The 18,215-nt window shown below is 38.2% G+C and overlaps 2 protein-coding genes and 1 long non-coding RNA gene across 6 annotated transcripts in view; 2 read left to right on the forward strand and 1 right to left on the reverse strand.

The window, feature by feature from the left end:
• LOC148363025 (DENN domain-containing protein 2A) overlaps positions 1-9,535 on the forward strand; it is a 63,057-nt gene extending 53,522 nt beyond the window's left edge. For 2 of the 4 annotated variants that reach the window (XM_088340615.1, XM_088340617.1), the window contains exons 17-22: positions 2,940-3,117; positions 3,365-3,406; positions 3,498-3,603; positions 6,427-6,723; positions 6,814-6,900; positions 7,595-9,535. In XM_088340615.1, the coding sequence (XP_088196741.1) occupies positions 2,940-3,117; positions 3,365-3,406; positions 3,498-3,603; positions 6,427-6,723; positions 6,814-6,900; positions 7,595-7,626 (742 nt within the window). In that variant the 3' untranslated portion in view covers positions 7,627-9,535. The remainder of the gene's footprint in view (positions 1-2,939; positions 3,118-3,364; positions 3,407-3,497; positions 3,604-6,426; positions 6,724-6,813; positions 6,901-7,594) is intronic. The other 2 variants (XM_088340616.1, XM_088340618.1) reach the window with 1 other exon arrangement.
• On the reverse strand, positions 5,807-12,358 carry LOC148363026 (uncharacterized). Its single transcript, XR_015850942.1, has 4 exons — positions 11,890-12,358; positions 11,552-11,731; positions 6,402-6,726; positions 5,807-6,315 (listed from the first exon to the last, which is right to left on the reverse strand). It is a non-coding gene; the product is annotated as an uncharacterized LOC148363026 (long non-coding RNA).
• The window catches only part of tead4 (TEA domain transcription factor 4), a 54,254-nt gene continuing 47,638 nt past the window's right edge, over positions 11,600-18,215 (forward strand). Inside the window, exon 1 of the mRNA XM_088340627.1 lies at positions 11,600-11,804. The gene's annotated coding sequence lies outside the window, so the exon portion shown is untranslated. The remainder of the gene's footprint in view (positions 11,805-18,215) is intronic.

Consider the following 18,215-nt stretch of genomic DNA (forward strand, 5'->3'; position numbering starts at 1 on the left):
AATTTGTTCGTAGGTTGCTTCAAGGCTATATTTTGTGTGTTTATACAAATATGTTTAAGGCTTGTAGAAGTAACCTGCATTGGTTTGTACTAAAAAAGAATCAACATTTCATAAATCAATCTCATCTCATCTCATCTCATTAGCTACACCGCTTATCCTCAGTAGGGTCGCGGGGGTGCTGGAGCCCATCCCAGCAATCATCGGGCAGTGGGCAGGGGACACCCTGAACTGGTTGCCAGCCAATCGCAGGGCACACGGGGACAGACAACTCAATATTCTCTATAAATATAAATATACTTGAGTTCAACTTACTTTTGGAAGATGCACTTCAATAGCTAGATGACTTCCTCCTCCGTGGTAGAAAGTGGCCGAAAAAAAAAAAGCGTTCCAAACATTTTTTTCAACCGCATCAAGCTTTCTTATTCCACTTAGATTTCAAAAGAAATGCCTCGCATCTTCTTTACACTTTACACCAACCATATTGAATGGACGCAGGGGATATTAAACAATAAAAATGTCAATGTTCTTAGCGCACTGGAGATACAGTATAGAATGTTTACATACCAACTAAGTGGAGGAAGCGTATTTCTTCTTCGGGGTGGATGCTGGGTGACCTCTCACAGCGCCATATGCTGTTAGCAACGGGATAAAAGCACTACAGTAATGTCCTGTACTCGGAAAAAAGTGCGCACAATACAAAATCTAACTTACAGCAATGTCCAGATATTTTTCGACATCACGTATTATAAGGCGTGTATAAAGTCAGACTTGTCAGCAACAGAACAGAAACAGGACCCAATTGCGTTACGTTTCTCACATGTTTTAATTAAAGGAACGACGAAGGGCTGCGCCCACAATCCGGTGTTCGCTAGGCGTGGGAAGCCGGTCGCTCTGAACGCGGAATCGGATATTTCGTGGCGAGCGATGGCAGTGTCGGGGACGGAAAAACAGGTCGATTGCAGGGACTGGAGAGCAAAAACGTGGTCGGGTCAGAAACGGGTCCTAAGCCGGGACGGGAAAGCAGACGTGGTCGGGAGAGCAGACGTGGTTATAACGGGTCATAGCCTGAGACAGACGGGAGCAAGAACAGGACAGTTGGAAGTCAGGGTCAAAAAGGCTCGCCTAGTATTCACTGAGGTTCGTAAACGGACTGACAACAGGCGACAGACAGGAGTGGGTTTGAACAGGGACTGGGAGCCATTCAGAGTCCAAGGCAGTTGGTGCCCAAGGACACAGATGATTCACATCAGTAATCATGACAACTTCAGTAGGTTGCTAAGCACTGCTTGCAAAACATTGTTCGCAACGGGAATTGAACCCAGATAACGACGATGATATACAAAACGGCATTGGGGTTTATCTTATTAGCACACTACTTTTACGCAGAGTGCCATAAGCACCGATTTGCTTTGCGTTTTCTGATATGTTACGGTTTCTCCACTATTAACCTCTCAGTATAATATGCATACGTTCGTAAAGGAGCTCGAACAGTATTTCGGTGAAAGACTTTGTGTTTTTGGTTTTGTCTTTTGCAACGTCATTGAAAAAAAAAACGATAACGGAAATACAGTATGTTTTTGCTCCTTAATACATCGTCTTTGAAAAATAACATTCCTCTATAATTATGATGTAAAATCTTCAAGCAGTCACTTTATTATTATTTTATTAAGTAAAATGAACGTCAACCCCCCTCTCACGCAAGACAAAATCCTTCCTTTTTTCCCCCTGCATTGAAAAACACTGTCTCCCCTTTGGACAAATTGCTCAGAGTATCAACATTGTTGCATATTTTCATCAACCAGCAAATGGAAACACGCTCTAATCAATCACATTCCTCTAATGGATTCAAAGAGAGAGGATGAAGCATGGAGTGCGCTTCTGGGCCTATTTTCCGCGTGCAACATTCCACTCATCAAGCACATTTCCACACTTATTTTTGTAAACTTCCACGACTAAAAGAGAAGGGGGTTTGTTTCTTCCTAGTGACAAAAACGTGTCGTTGCACTTGTCTTTTTCACTACAATTTGAAAATCCAGCCGATTTCTCTCGATGTGGCTCTCTATTTTTTTCTTTTTCCTTCTCTTTCTCACTATCTCTGTCTTTATGTCTCTCACCCTTTCTCTCTTTCCCTGTCTCGCGTTCTTCCTGTCGGTATTTGTCTCTCTCTCTTTCTCTTTGTTTCTGTGTCTCTCTATTTCACCCGGTCTCCTTCTGTCCCTCTATCTCTCTCCCTTTGACTCCCTCTCTCTGCCTTTCTTTCAGTCTCTCTATTTTGTCTTTCTATCTTTATCTATCCCTCTGTCCCTCTTTCTGTCTCATTTTCTATGTCTCCTCTTTCTTTCTTTCTCCCTCCCTAGTTCCTCTATCTTTCTCCTTTTATCTCTCTCCCTGTCTGTTTGTCTCTCCATCTATCTGCCTTTATCCCTCTGTCCCTCTTTCTGTCTCTTTATCTCCCTCTCTCTCCCTCACCCTTTTTCTCTCTGCCTCACACTCTGTCTAGTTCTGTCCTTTTGTCCCTCTCTCTCTCTCTTTCTTTCTCTCTCGTTTCATCTTTCTTTCATTCAGTCTCAACTCTCTCTCCGTCTTGGACTCTCTTTTTGTCTCTGTTTATCTCGGTCTTTATGTCTCTCTCGCTCTTTTTTTATCTTTCTTTTTGTCATCCTTTCTGTATCTATCTCCCAGTCTCTCATTCAGTCTTAGCCTTTCTCACTGTCTCTGTGTATCTCCCTCGGTCTCTCTCTCTCTCTCTCTCTCTCTCTCTCTCTCTCTCTCTCTCTCTCTCTCTCTCTCTCTCTACCTCTTTATCTCTCTCTGTCTCTTTATCTTTTACCTTCTCTCACTGTGTCTCTGTCTCTTTTTTGTCTCCATCTTTCTTTCTGTCCCTCTCAGTCTTTCTTTCTGAGTCTTTCGATTTATCATTCTTTGTTGTTTCTTGACAGCACATTGTCGCAGTGCTGCCACGCGGTGGTGGCTCTCCTCTACCCGTTCACCTGGCAGCATACGTATATTCCCGTCTTGCCGCCCTCCATGCTGGACATCGTGTGCACACCCACACCCTTCATCGTCGGCCTGCTTTCCAGTTCCCTGCCTCAACTTAAAGAGCTTCCTATTGAGGAGGTAATAAATCACGTGTATAAGTTGTGCTCGTATGTTGCTCGTACATTAAAGCACTCATTATAAGCTATATGCATGGATAGAAACTTAGGTTGACAGAAATTGTATTAAAATGTAGCAAAGAAATGGACACATTAAGGAGGTGTGTGTGTGTGTGGGGGGGGGGGGGGGGCGGTTGGGGGATTATAGATGAATATCTATTCAGTTGTATTCATTTATAGTATTGGAGAATAACTTTCCTCATTCTCAGGTCTTGGTGGTAGACCTTGGCAACAGTCGCTTTCTAAGACAGGTATTGTGCATAAAGACACACAGAACTGCCAAAATTGTAAAAATGTTATTATTTTTTTCCCACTGAGTTTTTTTTTTGTTCCCACCACTAGATGGACGACGAGGACTCCATTCTCCCCCACAAGCTGCAGGCAGCTCTGGAACATGTACTTGATAAGAGAAGGGAGCTGGCACTGGACAAAGGAGACCTGCTCAGTGGTCAGTATTTGGCCTTAATGGTCAACTCCCGTGTTATTTTCGATTGTTCTCAGTTATTTTCGATTGTTCTCAGCTTAGGGATGCTGCTGGAAAAGTGAATTTCCCTTCGGGGATGAATAAAGTATCTATCTATCTATCTATCTATCTATCTATCTATAAAGTCAATTGGTAAAAGAAAATCCAACAACAATATGGATCAAGGGTGGCCCAATCCACTCTTTGGGGTAATTTGACCCAGCTTTTCGGGTTGTTTAGCATTAATAACTGCCTGGGAAGAAAAATTATTTGTTCAAAAAAAAATTTAGAAAAATAATCTAAAAAACAAGAAAATCCATTCCAAAATTTAGTTACTTATTTTGTAAATTAAAAAAACAACAACAAAAAATAAAACACAAAGTGTAGTTGTTTTGTGCAAAACAAAACAAAAAAGTGTCATGATGTGAATCACGTGTACCCTAGGGTGGTCCTTATTTTTCGACTTTTAAAATTTCATGCTCTGACCCCTTGAATATGTTCCAATATATACAAAACGTAATTAGGCAAAGTTTCATCAAAATCAAAGGATATTTAGAGGTCGCTCAAGGCCTCTGAAATTTTGGTATGAAAAATAAGGATTTTTCGCACATTATATCAGACCTAGTGTACAAAGTTACTGGCACAATAAATAATTGTTCAATAATAAAACTGCATAAATACATGTCAACGAAATACTTATCTGACCACACCAGTAAATAATTTTGACTGTCTTTCGGATTTCAAGGAGAACAATTGTCACAAAATGGATTGGGATTATTGTGGCATTCGTTTTGACTGGCTTTCTATTATCGATTAGTATCACAGTGCCTTAGTGGTTTCAGATATTCACCACACTGAGTTCTGATTGTCAAACGTGTCACAAAAATCAAGATGGCTTCATCGAAGAGAAAAAAATATATATATATCTTCTGCCTCATGAAGAGGATATAACAGGGTGTAAACTACCTTCGATTCAACAAGTTTTGGGTTATTTTTTGTATCGACACATCGAATGCAAAGAGACTATCAGAGTTGCAGCAACAGCCACTGTAGAGAAATTGACATCTTTCTGGCTCATAGCACGGATTCCTGTACGTCACACACAAGACATGGTGAAAAAAGTTGAGAAACTATTTGCTGAGTGGCAGGGACTGAAAAAGAATTCAACTCGTGAAACAGAGACACAGAGAAAAAAGGAGAATGCGTTCAAAGCCAACTTCAACAACCTGTTTGATGTGGCACATGCTGAAGCCTTGACTCTAATTAAGATGGAAGAAGATCGCGAGTTTCTTTTGGCACAGAGAGAAGATGGACGACGTGGCTCGATGACATCGGTAGACAAGGTCCTTGAGAAAAAAGAAAAAGCCACACAGAAGAGACAATATAAAGAGGAAACCAGAAAGCGTAGATCCGATCAAGAAATTGAGGCGATGAGTCAATCAGTGACATTGGAGGGCAGCAGTGAAACCCCGCTCATTTAGCGCCAACCGCTGTGGGCTCTGATTGGCTCCCTGTCCGAGTTAAACCCAGTCCTGTCAATCCCCTGTCGTCAGTTCGTCTGCGAACCTCTGCGTATACAAAACGAGCTTTTTTCTACCCTGACTCCCACCTGTCTCGTTTTTGCTCCCGTCTGTCCCTGGCTACGACCTGTTTTGATCCCGACCACGTCTGCTCTCCCGTCCCGGCTTATGACCCCTTCTTGTAACCGACTACGTCTATTCTCCCGTTCTGGCTTACGACTCGTTTCCGACCACGCCTTGCTCTCCCAGTCCCAGCTACCGACCAGTTTATCCGTCCCTGACACCGCCATCGCTTGCTACAGGAGATCCACTTCCATGTTCGGATCACAGTCCGAGTCCAAGAGCGACTTGCTTCCCGTGTCCAGCTAATACCGAATCGTGGACACAGCCCTTCCTTTTTCAATACAACTTGTGGTAAACGTTACGCAATTGGGTCCTGTTTCCATTCTGGTCCTGACAAAAAGGGAGTTGTTTTATATCAGATATTATCCACAATGTCTTTTTATTTAAAATACAGTGTTTGTACCCCATACAACCACGTCATTTGTTTATAATGACATAATAAAACAATGGGATCATACTGTACAAATTGTCATTTAGTTTAGAAAACAATGGATCATTTTAAAAATCACAAAAAAGAGATTTATGACAACCAAAGAACCGTGTAATGTATATGGGTAATTATTTTGGGAGGAGCCTTCTTTTTTTAACCCCTCCAAGAAAGACAATTTATTTGAATTGCTTTAGGAAAATATATATTTTTTTACCCAATTTAAGTATTTTTCTGCCATGTTGTGTATTTATCCAATTTCCCTCACCCAGGACATTTTTATGCTTCAAAGGACTGCAGGACTTGTACGGTGACGAATGGTACATGCAAACTCCACCTTACTTGCTATAAAAAGCCTCATGTGTATTGGTTGATTCCTTCAGGACGTTTCCATATCATGCCACAGTTATATCCATCCATATATAGTGTAAGTCTATGCTAGCACAAGTTTTAAACAGACGGGATGCAGCAATGGAGCTCAATTTTGTAGCACACAAACACAGTACTTCTTGGATTTTGGTTGATTGCCATGAATTAAATCCTCCTTTATTTACGTCAAAATGTGTATGTGGAGAAATTTATTTGCGTAATGGCGTCGCTCCCTCTTCGCCCTTGTAATTGAAATACCTGTAGACGACATATTGGGTTATTAGTATTTCTCTGCAGAACCAACTAATCGAAAAATCAGTATTACCATACTACAGTATTCTAACCTCCACTTTTCTTCTCTCCTACCAGCAGACTCCAGCTCCCTCAGCACAGTGGTGTCAGAAGCCTTTGTGCGCTTCTTTGTGGAAATGGTCGGCCATTATTCGCTCTTCATGGGCGGCTCGGAGCGCGAAGACGAGTCTTGGATTTCATCTCCGGCCTCCAGCAGTCCCACGCCTCCTTCCTTGTCTTCGTCTTTTCAGCGGGAGCCTTTTCGGAAGGCCGTCACCTCCAAGAGTTTGAGGAGGTTCTTGGAAGTTTTTATGGAGACTCAAATGTTTACAGGTTTCATCCAGGAGAGGGAGCTGCACAGACAAAGTCTCCGAGGTACTACAGAAAAAAAAAAATTAAGTTAGCAAATCTTTGTTCTTCGATGATTAATGGAAAAGTTGATCAGTTGTGTTCTCCTTCCTCTAGGGCTGTTTGAGTTGCGAGCACAGGAGTATCTGGACTCACTTCCTGGTAGTGAACACCGAGGGGTCAACAAATTCCTAAAAGGCTTAGGTGAGGTTCTAACTTGTGGAATTGTGTTTAACTCCAGCAGCTCCCGTGTTATTTTTGATTGTTCTCAGCTCAGGGATGCTGCTGGAAAAGTGAATTTCCCTTCGGGGATGAATAAAGTATCTATCTATCTATCTATCTATCTATCTATCTATCTAGTGGCATGCACAAAAGGACATAAGATGGGTGCTGAAGCATATGCCCATCTTCCCTTTCTCCAAAAAGCCTTTTCTTTATTTAGTTTTTTTTTTTTTGTATACGCAAGTCACAGGCAAAAGGTTGTTTTTCAACACCCAGATGTTAAAATTGAAGATTACCTGTAGAAAAAAAAGCACATTTGCTAGTCGGGCTATTAGCTAGCCACTCTTGTTATTGTTAGCTGATGCTGCTTCGTCCTTCAATGCCACGCGACTTTCATAGCTGGATCTTGCTGACTTCTGTGATTTAAACAGTTGCCGCAGTTTCCTTCACTAGCCACTCATGTTAGCCACTCGGTTGCTGGTTAAGGCTCACCGCCGGCCGCTATTGTTATTGTTCGTGGCTACATCCTTAAGTGTCACTCGCCTTCCACAGCAGGTCATGCAAGAGAATCCTGTTGAGTCCTTTGATTCAGGGCCTCGATTTTGTATTTTTGCTTGTAACAATGACTTTTATGTCATTTATAATTTTTCCTTTTTTTCACGTACTTTCTTTACAGGTAGCAAGATGAAATTCCTCTCCAAGAAGTGACACCAAGAAAAGGTGATGAAGAAAGAAGACATGGAGAAATAAATGACATAGGTGGCTTAGATACGGATAAACTGAGTGTAAATACTTCAGGAACTTCTTTACATTCCGACTACCCGTATTGAAATTTGACACTACTAGAACTTATCATCAGGAGGCTTTAAGTTAATTGATATTCTTTATTACTCTCATGTTTGTGTAAAGACATTTGTGGTTGTTTATTCATAGACTTTATATAACAAGATCTAGACTCTGTTTGTTGTGTGTACATACCCCTTTTTTAAGTTAAGTAGCTTCAAAGCACAGTAGACCCTCGGGATATGACATCAACCAACTCAAAGGTGGGGATTGCAAAGGGAAATTTCCATATAGAGGGGGATTGTCATGCTTTAAGAAGATTTCTTTGCCCTAATCACATCCTTTTTTTAATAACAGTCCCGATCATTGATTGGTTATGGCCGTATTCCTAAGCGAAGGTAGCCTTTTGTGTGCCTTCTTCGTATTTCTTTATAATCGCAAGCTTGTTTTCCATAGTTATATTTTTGATTCTTCCTTTAGCATCACTCCAAGGGACACATAGCTAATAAATACTATATAAAAATTAATATTGTAACATACATTATTCTAAACTGAATTAAGGGACTGAAAGGCATTGTGGGAGTGAGTTCAGCAAAATAAAGCATATTGGTAATTACATGATGCCTTGACAATAACCAATAGTAAACCCGCATTTTAAACGATTAAACATGCTTTTATAAATCCCAACCAAGGAAAAACACTATTTATAGGCCCAAACATTCATTTATTAAGGTTTTTTTGTTTGAGATTCTGAGGTGATTGCAATTGGCCAACTGACACTTAAAATGCTTCATTGAACAAAACACATACTGTATACAGCTCGTGTCATGATTACTGATGTGAAGCACCTGTGCCTGCTCATTTGGTGCCAACCGCCGTAGGTTCTGATTGGCTCCCTGTCACTATTTGAACCCTGTCCTGTCAATCCCCTGTTGTCAGTCCGTCTGCAAACCTCAGTGTATGCTAGGCAAGCCTTTTTCGACCCCGACTCCCACCTGGTTTTTGCTCTCGTCTGTCCCCCGACTTCGACCCGTTTTTGATCCTGACCACGTCTGCTATCCCGTCCCGACTTACGACCCATTTTTGATCCCGACCACGTTTTTGCTCTCCTGTCCTGGCAATCGATCTGTTTTTCCGTCCTTAACACCGCCATCACTCGCTACGGAAGATCTACTTCCGTGTTTGGATCACAAGCCGAGTACGAGAGCGACTTGCTTCCCGCGCCTAGCGAACGCCGGATCATGGGCGTAGCCCTTCCCCTTTCATTTAATAAAACTTGGGGTCCTGTTTCCGTTCTGGTCCAGACACCTCCATACTAATATTGCAATGCAATGTGGAATTAATACTAAAAAAACTGTACAAAGAATCCAAATAACAAGAAAAGTTTAAACGAAAACTAGATAAATACGGTGCAGAGCAAATCAGAATTCAGACACAATGAATAATGAAATCTGTTTTGCAGGGACATGTAAACCGCGTTATTGCTGTAGTGGGGCAGTGTCGTAAAGAGGGGGCAAAAAACATCTTATTCCATATTGTAAAGTAAACACGACATAAGGCGGGGTCGTTGTATCCCGGGGGTCTACTGTACGGTTGAGCTCCAAATGAAAAACAGGAAATGTGAAGTTGAGCTAAAAATGAATGTGAACGTGCCAGAAGATGGAGAAAATGAAGAAGACACGTCTTTGAGTGTTAGGTCAATCAGTATCTATAGGTTTAACCTATAAAAATTGAACTCTATAAATAAAGTTGTACATTTGTATTGTATGGATAACACTAAGTTTTGCATGATTTTTGGCACAAAGGTGAAAACAAGGTTTGGGAATGCTTTGGATTTCAGTCTCTTTTTATATGGATTGATTACTGAAGAGGTGTGTGTTGACCAGGGTCAACAACTTTTTGATACAGATTTTAGTTTATGTATTAGCGCGAAGAGCTACTAGCTTGATTTTATAGTTATTTCTATATTGTTACTGTGTTATTATGTATTGCTAGACTGCTATTATTAGAAGAAGAGTTAAAATGGACTCTGTAGATAATGATAGTTCGAAATAAAATGTCCGAGGAAAATCACAATGACTCATTACTGTAGAGCGACTTCTACGGATGACTCAGGTGTTCTTAGGGGGCTACCTGATACCCTTGGGTTCTGGTGCAGACTTTTTGTATCCACTTAAAACAAACTTTTGTGCTTATGTATGATTAAAATCCGTTTTGAAATCGTTTTATCTATTTATTTTTTTGCCTTCTGTTTTAGATTTTTATTAACTCAGTCACCAAGGTAGTAGGTCCCTAAGCACACTCCGATAGCCCGCGGATCAAACAGTCTACCAGTGATGGGTCATTGTGATTTTCTAGTAAACTTGAATACCGACTGGAAAGAGAAATCAAAGTTAGCAAATTTTTTACCTTCTTCGTATTTCTTCATAATCGCAAGCTTCTTTTCCATGGTTAGCATGCTTTTTTCTTCTCATTTTAGGATCACATTGTTAGTGTCTTTAAATACATGACCAACTCTTCCCAAATGAAACAAAAAAGTTCATAATTGATATAAGGAAATCCCTCAGTATCCTTTTAAAAAGCAGATGTTTTAGTTGTTGACTGAGCCTATTTTAACCCCACTTCTTTTAGTTACCACCTGGTTACAACATAAGTTGATATTAACTAATAACAAATCCACGATTCCATCTATGGCGAAGACAATGTAAACATATTCCAATATTTAGGGAATGGATCTCAAAAGAACCATATGATGTACAGTATTTATTTAGTACTTTGAGGGATGGAATGTAATTCATCATATTACCGCTAGAGGTTCCCAGTAATTCATATACTATTACACAAAAGAAAAGGATCTCCACTGGAAAGTGGATTTTTAAATTTATTTTATTGAGCTAATTCCATTCGGAGATACAGTGCCTTATTTTTTATTCTCGACAAAAAAATGGAAATAATTTCACATTACAACGACGACACTCATATTTTCAATTTTATTCTTTCAGAAAGAGAAAGAAAAGGCTTGAAAAAGTCCCGTTTAGTGGTGCAGTGACTAATTAATTAATCAGCAACAATTCTATTTATAAACCAACAACTTTCTTGTTATGTTTAGTCGATGAAATAAATCTCTTTTTTTTTCATATGACTGCAATGCTATATTCTTATCAAATAACCATAAAGCAGTATTTTAACGCCACAAATTGATTCTATGCTCCCAGTATTTTTTTCATTCTCATAGAATGTATTGAGTTAATTGCTATTTTAAAGGAAAAATAAAAGTATCTAAATTGATGTTTTTTTTCATTTTTAATATTAAGGCTAGACAAAAAGTCTAACAGGAATAGAAATATTACAGGGATGTCAATTACTCTTGATCGTACAACATTTAATTTGTACTTTTCTTATGCAGTATATAAAAAACAATACGACAGAATATTTTGTCTGTGATTGTTGACAAAAAATAAACAAAACATAGTGTTTTCTATCACTTATATAACTAGCATCAACTCATTCATCAGTATTCACACATTTGAGTTATTTTATCTCGAAGAACATAACTCATTATTGATATTTTCTTTGTGTGTTTGGGTTTTTATCATTTACATAAATTTTGGAACCATTTTTTGTGAGTTGACAAATTATAAGATAACACTCCACGTCATCTGTAACTTTAATTTACTTATTACACTGGCATTAACTGATTTTTCAGCAACCACACAAAAGTAAATTATTTTAAGATAAAAAATATATTGACATTATTATTTTTTACATGGTGTGAATAACATAATTCACAATTATTTTGAACAATAACCCAAAAATATTTTGTCCACATGAGTGAGAATGTTGAACTCACACAATGAAATTGTCTGGCTCTGACCACGCCCTTTGATGACGCCATGCCGGGTCAGACGTGCCTCCCCTCCCGCGGTTTTTCCTGCGTCTTTCCCCCCGGAGCTTCATGTCATACCACGGATAATTCCTCAAATTCCTGCCAGACTCTCGCTTCGACCAACTTCACCGGCCACGAGGTTCGCTAGAAAAGATAACAAGAGAAAAGAACAAGAAAAGAACAGTAGAAGTTGCTCCACCTGCGAGGACGGCATCAGGTAAGACGTTCCCCGCCATATAACGCTAAAGTTTGTGGTTATGGATAAAGTTAATATTGTACTCACGGTGGTTATTCCCACTTACTGTTTCGGATAACATTCTTTAAATATTCCAAAATTCAAAATGGAATTTGAACTAATTTCGAGTTTCCCCGGTGTTAACGTTTCGAATCCATTTACGTCATGGCATTTTTGTAGTTCTTTATATTCGTGTAGTGTGGAATTCCCAGAATTCCTAGTATTCTTGCGCACGCGCATGACGTGCCATTGTTAATTAAAACACCTGCAGCTGCTTAAATCTGTTTCACCATTACTTTTTAATTTTTTTTTACTGAAAAGTATCAAGGAACGCTGTTTGAAAAACCGATAAGAATTAATATTCAGGCGCCAGTAAAACGTTTTCCGTCAGGCTTAAATTATGTTGCCTAAATTTACAGTATCAATAAAGTTTAAAAAAATAAATAAAATCATTTGTGGTCACGTGACTCAAGATGTAATAAAGGTAATTCATTTTGGTTAACGATTTTCATGTTATTTGGATTTTACTCTATTTTAATAATGTTTCTGTATTATTTTATTTATCTTGTATTCAAGAAAAATACTCAAAATGATACTTGAAATGAGCAGTTATTATCTACCAGGATTTATTTGAGTAAAATAGTGATTAAACTTATCCAATTTGTGTGCACGATTCAGACTTTGATTTATTTTATATATTTATTTGTTTTTTTTGCTGTCCAATCCTAAACAGAGAAATCACGCAGATTCTCATAATGCAGCATTTGAAAAAATTGCCTATTACATTGGTAAACGTGATGGATGACTATTATTTGATTGGTTTTATAAGAGATAAATATAAAAAGATATGTCCAAAGTTAGACCTTAGAAGAATAGAATAGAATAGAATGGAATAGAAAAGAACACCTTTATTGCCATTACGCAGAGTGTCATGAAATTCAAAGCGTAGAATTTGAGATGACTTATCTTTCGGGAGTTGTGGCAGAAATACTGAAAAATATATAATTAGATTTTTATGGTCTATTCATGTATGTTTTAAAAAATGTCTGTAGGGCAATGATTTTGTTGGTAATAGAACAATCAAATTCATTATTAATTCCTTTATTTCTTTTATAGTGCATAAACAAGCTACATTTGTAAATAGCAAGCCTTAACCGAGAGTATCCTTTTAGCAGTTGATGCTAAATAGTTAATTAACAATCATATAAATACATATATGTTTATGTATGTATATGTATATATATATATATATATATATATATATATATATATATATATATATATATATATATATACATAACTACAACGATTTGGTGGCGAGCTTCACTTTAGCTTCTAGCGTCTTTTTAGCAGTTGATGCTAAACAATAAATAAATAATAAAGTAATGTAGCAGCTATTGCCAGTGTCACAAATCTCAATTACTCATGCTAGCATTATGGACACGGCTGCTAGCCGCGTTAGCAAATAGCAGTGATTTAGTGGTTGGCTTGGCTCTAGCCACTAGCGTCTTTTTAGCAGTTGATGAAAAATAATTAATAAACACATAATATAAATACATATTAATGCTAAGATAAACATTTTACCCGCTTATGCCCGTATCACAGACCTTGATTACTCATGCGAGCATTGTGGACATGGTTCCTTCATATTAGCAAATAACAATTTGCTGCTAGCATCTTTTCAACAGTTGAGCTTAAATTCTTTACAAATGACATTGTAATCGTAATATAAATATTTTTGCTGCTAATGCCACCGCCACAGACCGAAAATAATAATGCTAGCATTGAGGACATGGCCGCTAGTCACATTAGAAAAAAAAAAAAACATTTCGTGGCTGACTTCTTTTTAGCTGCCAATATCTTTTTAGCAGTTGACCCTGAATTCATGAATATAAATGAATTAATAGATACAAATATATATTTTCAGATAATGCTAATGTATTTGCATTCATGCCCTCTTTTAAATTGGGAAGATATTGAATACAAAATGCATTATTTAATTCAAACCCTGTCAAGAAAGTATATGCAGTTCTTGAAAAGTCACATTTACTTTCCTTTAGTAAAACATGTGATAATTCGTCACATTGTGATAAAATGAAGATTATACATTTGTATGTTGTGAGCTGTAAATTGTACTGCAACACAGACCATATGTACATGATCTTTTTTGTAGATACACATTTATTTTATTATATTCTTGATTTAAACTTATTTTATAAACATTGTGCCAAGAGATTGCGAAGACAACTTATTAGCATTTTACAGTATGTTAACGAAGACAATCTTGAATCCCTTCATTAAATGATTATGGCTAGACTCTACACAATGCACAAAGTATTTGCTATGCAGTTTTAAACAGCTGCTTTAGCCAAAAGGTCCAGCATTGTCAGTTATGGTTCAAGCTCTCAAGTGTGTGTCCGCCGGAACAGCTGAAATGTGTGTTGCAGTGTGTGCAACAGGTGGAATGACATAAAGCTGCCAAGCTGCCAACAAATGGGAAAGTTTGTCTTTGCAAAAAATCCTTTTTATTGACAAATATGTATTTACTTTTTATACCATGCATTGACTCCTTTGTAAGCTATGTGGAACTCCGAGATGACCTTGCGCTCTTCTTACATAGCGATCATTCTTCTCCGGCTCGCATGAGAATGAAGAAGATAGGCTCGCATGTTAGTTTTGTGCAACAAAGACGCATTAACTCGCTTTCCTTGCCGTCTTTTGTGCATTTGTACTTTATGTGTGCGCCTGGTAACGATGTCAATGATTTTTTCCCCTGCATTGTTAGACGCGTTGCCTAGTTATGCAGCAGAACTTTCTTATTCAGAAAATTGTTCTGTAACTTTTTTTCACAGCACACAACTTTAACAATACTAGCAGTGCACTAACCGCAATAGTTCTGATTTTTTGTATTTTTTTTTGCTGAACATGGCTACTAGGAGTGGCTAGAGAAGGAAACTTTGGGAAAAAGTCAGAGATGCCAAGTACCAGATACCCTTAATTTAAATTAATGAAGAAATGTTCAACACTAGGGGTCGCTATGTATTACACACTGGATGATTGATTAAAAAGAGTCTACAAACAAAACAAGTAAATCGTCGGGAATACCCCCAGAATACGACATTCATCCTTTCTGAGGTTACGATTGCAGTGAAATTGTCATATTTTTGTTAATAGAAATTTATAGTAATTACCAAATTCATCATGAACAATAACAAATAGTAAATACTTATTATATGTAATATAAATGTATATGATCAAATAACATTATAAATCAATATAAATGTAAAGAAAAAAATCCAATTTGATTTACCCTTGGTGTGTAGTGACTTTAGCTGGTTGAGTGGGGTAGCGGGTGGATGCAGAGGAGTCAAGTCTTGTTTAATTGTATAGCCCTTAATCACAAGAAATCACAAAGAGCTGTAAAGACTATTCTAAAAAATGAAAACAGTTATGCCCTTGGAAGACGTAGTTTCTTTTTTAACCACCTTATTCTTAATAGTTGCCTCGATCATCGATTGGTCATGGCCGTGCAACTTAGCAAGGATAGCGATGTGTGTTATTTGTATTTCTGATAATTGCAAGATTTTTTTTTGTTAGTTTTCATTTTTTTCTTCTCTCCATAGCACAACAGGTTCTTGGAACCCACAGCTAGTAAATAAATACAAAATATATAATACTTTTTTGTAGGAGAGTTGAAGACATTGTGAGAGGTAGTTCAGCCAATAGCATGTTGGCATTTTCATGATGCTGTGATGTAAACCAATAGCAGACCAGCATCTTATGATATTGATCAATGGCAGGCCGACTGACTCACACAGTCCTACACATGAACACCTCAAAGTTTGAAATTAAATATTTCTTGGAACACAAAATAATTGGGTGTTGATGTTGAATATTGGAAAAATGGCATAACGAGGGGCCAAACGATAAAACAATCATCTTATTCCACACCGTAAGGTGGGGAGGGTCGACTGTACTGTATATTGTTGTTTAATGAATAAGAAAAAAGTTATATTTATCCCAGATTATCATTCTGTTCGGTCCTATTATAGTATGAAATACTTTAAATCAGAGGGTCGGGATAATTTTTTGACCCAAAGAGCCATAAAAGCAAAAATATTTGGATGGTTTTTTTTGTTTTTTTGAGAGACACGCACAATATATTTTAGGACAAAAGTCAATAAAACCCCCAGATACTCTCTTTTGACAGGACTAATTCTTCAGCACATTTTATTTCACTGTGTGATGATTTGATAAAATCTATGATGTAATAATAACGCCATAGCCTGTGTCCCATATCAATAGAAGCATATCACTTAAAATGCGTCCCCCTCCCGCAGTTACTTAATAGTGTTGTGGCTCATTTTAAATGACATTTTTGTACTAAGTAATTCTTTCAAACAAAGTGTGAGCAAAGTTCTAAAGTAAAAATGTCACAAAATACTGCAAACAAAGATACCAACGTATTCACCTTCAGTGCAGACGGCGGGTGCCCTATCCTGTGTATAGCTCCTCTCATTCCTAACGCTCACCCAATCAAATTGCTCTTGGTGCTTTGCTAGGTCTTCTGGGTAAAAGGTTTGTTTTGGGGCTTTCATCATGAAGTGTCTCAACAATAAACATATATTGTTTAATGAGATTCCAGATAAATGATTATATAGCGATCTACAGCCACTAGGGGTCCTGTTGGTGTGACACCTTGACTGTACACTGAACCGAAAATTGGGTCCTATACATATCTATATATCTTTGTATCTATACATCTATATAGATATCAATAGATATCTATACAGTATATCTATACATGGGGCAGCACAGCGGCGCAGTTCTGAGGTCATGAAATCGAACCTCCTGTGTGGAGTTTGCATGTTCTCCCCGTGCTTGCGTGGGTTTCCTCCAGGCACTCCGATTTCCTCCCACATTCCAAAAACATGCATTTCAGGTTAATTGTCTTTCCCTGTGTGCCCTGCGACTGTCTGGCAACCAGTTCAGGGTGTCCCCTGCTCACTGCCCGAAGATAGCTGGGATGGGCTCCAGCACCCCCGAGACACGTCGCAGGAATGGTGCCCCTACGACCCGTTTTGTTAAATGGTCCAAGCAACTAACCAACCAACCAATAAGACTTTATTATAAATTAATAGAGTGCTGCTTAACCCTGACAAAGTCAAACTATCTGGCAGGTTCATTAACTAAAATATTCACGCAAACACGCACTTGTTGTGGTGCGTTTCTACGTTCCCCCCACTGAGGCCCCTCTTGCCTGGATCCGCTCAACGGGATAATCCCCCCTCCAGTCTGTCCTGCAGTAATAGAACTGGTTTAAACGCACAAAGTCAAAGTTACCCTCACGAAAACAAAGCTAAGAAAAAAGATGGAGGTATGATAACCTTGAATGGGAAAAGTACATAAAAAATAAAATCCTGTAGGCCCCGCCCCCCACAAAATTTGCTTAATTTGTTGGTTTCTCTTAACTGGTGCCAACAACCTTCACTAATCATCTGGGGAATGCACAGTAAACATGTTGAAATAATGGGAAAATCATAGTTAACAGTCCTGCTTTTACTTTCTGTACTTATTTCAGGTATTGGGACTGGCGAAGCTGGCCGATACCAGACGGCCACAATAAACATGGTTAAAAAGTGGTTTGGAGAATCCCTACTTATTACCAAACATTGATTTTTATTTTCATTCATTTATTCATTTATTTTTACATCAACAATGCTTTATTTGAGGTGTCCTTTGTGTATAGTTGATTCTTTTCTCATTTAAGTGTTACCGATGTCTAAATAGTTCAGAGCCCTTATGCTTTATTTCTGCTTTTATCTTACGTTTAGCAAAGCTGTTCAGGGCAGATGAATGGGTGTGGGTGGGAGTGTTTAGTAATTCTCGTCTCAGAGGGGTTTTGTTTTCTTAGTGTATCATGAAAAGTAATGAAAGTAAGAAGAGGCCTGCTTCAAGTAGAGTTAAAACACCAAACCAACCCCCCAAAAAGATAAAGAAGAAGAGTTTATCCAAGCGGGGCTAAGAAATACATCTATTTGCATGTGTGTCATGAATGAGCTGACAGAAACTGCAACGAAGACACAGGCCAGGAGATGGCGACAGAGAGTAAAAAAAAATAAATCCCAATTCCGTACAGCTCCTTTAAAGTAATGTAATTTTGGATGAAATCCATACTGCTTTTTAAGGGCTGATATCAGACATATATGCATTATCAACATCCGATTGGGACTTATTTGTATATAATACATTTAAGGGGTGCAACAACTAATCGATCAAATGGATTTGAATCACTTATTAAAAGCTTTGGCAACCAGTTAGATCATCGATTCGTTGTATCATGTGATTTATGAGCCACTAAGTACGTTAAATTAATGCAAATAAGAGTGCACA

This window comes from Urocampus carinirostris, chromosome 7 (assembly GCF_059441175.1).
Source record: "Urocampus carinirostris isolate Australia breed hairy pipefish chromosome 7, RoL_Ucar_1.0, whole genome shotgun sequence".
NCBI classification, from domain to species: domain Eukaryota; kingdom Metazoa; phylum Chordata; class Actinopteri; order Syngnathiformes; family Syngnathidae; genus Urocampus; species Urocampus carinirostris.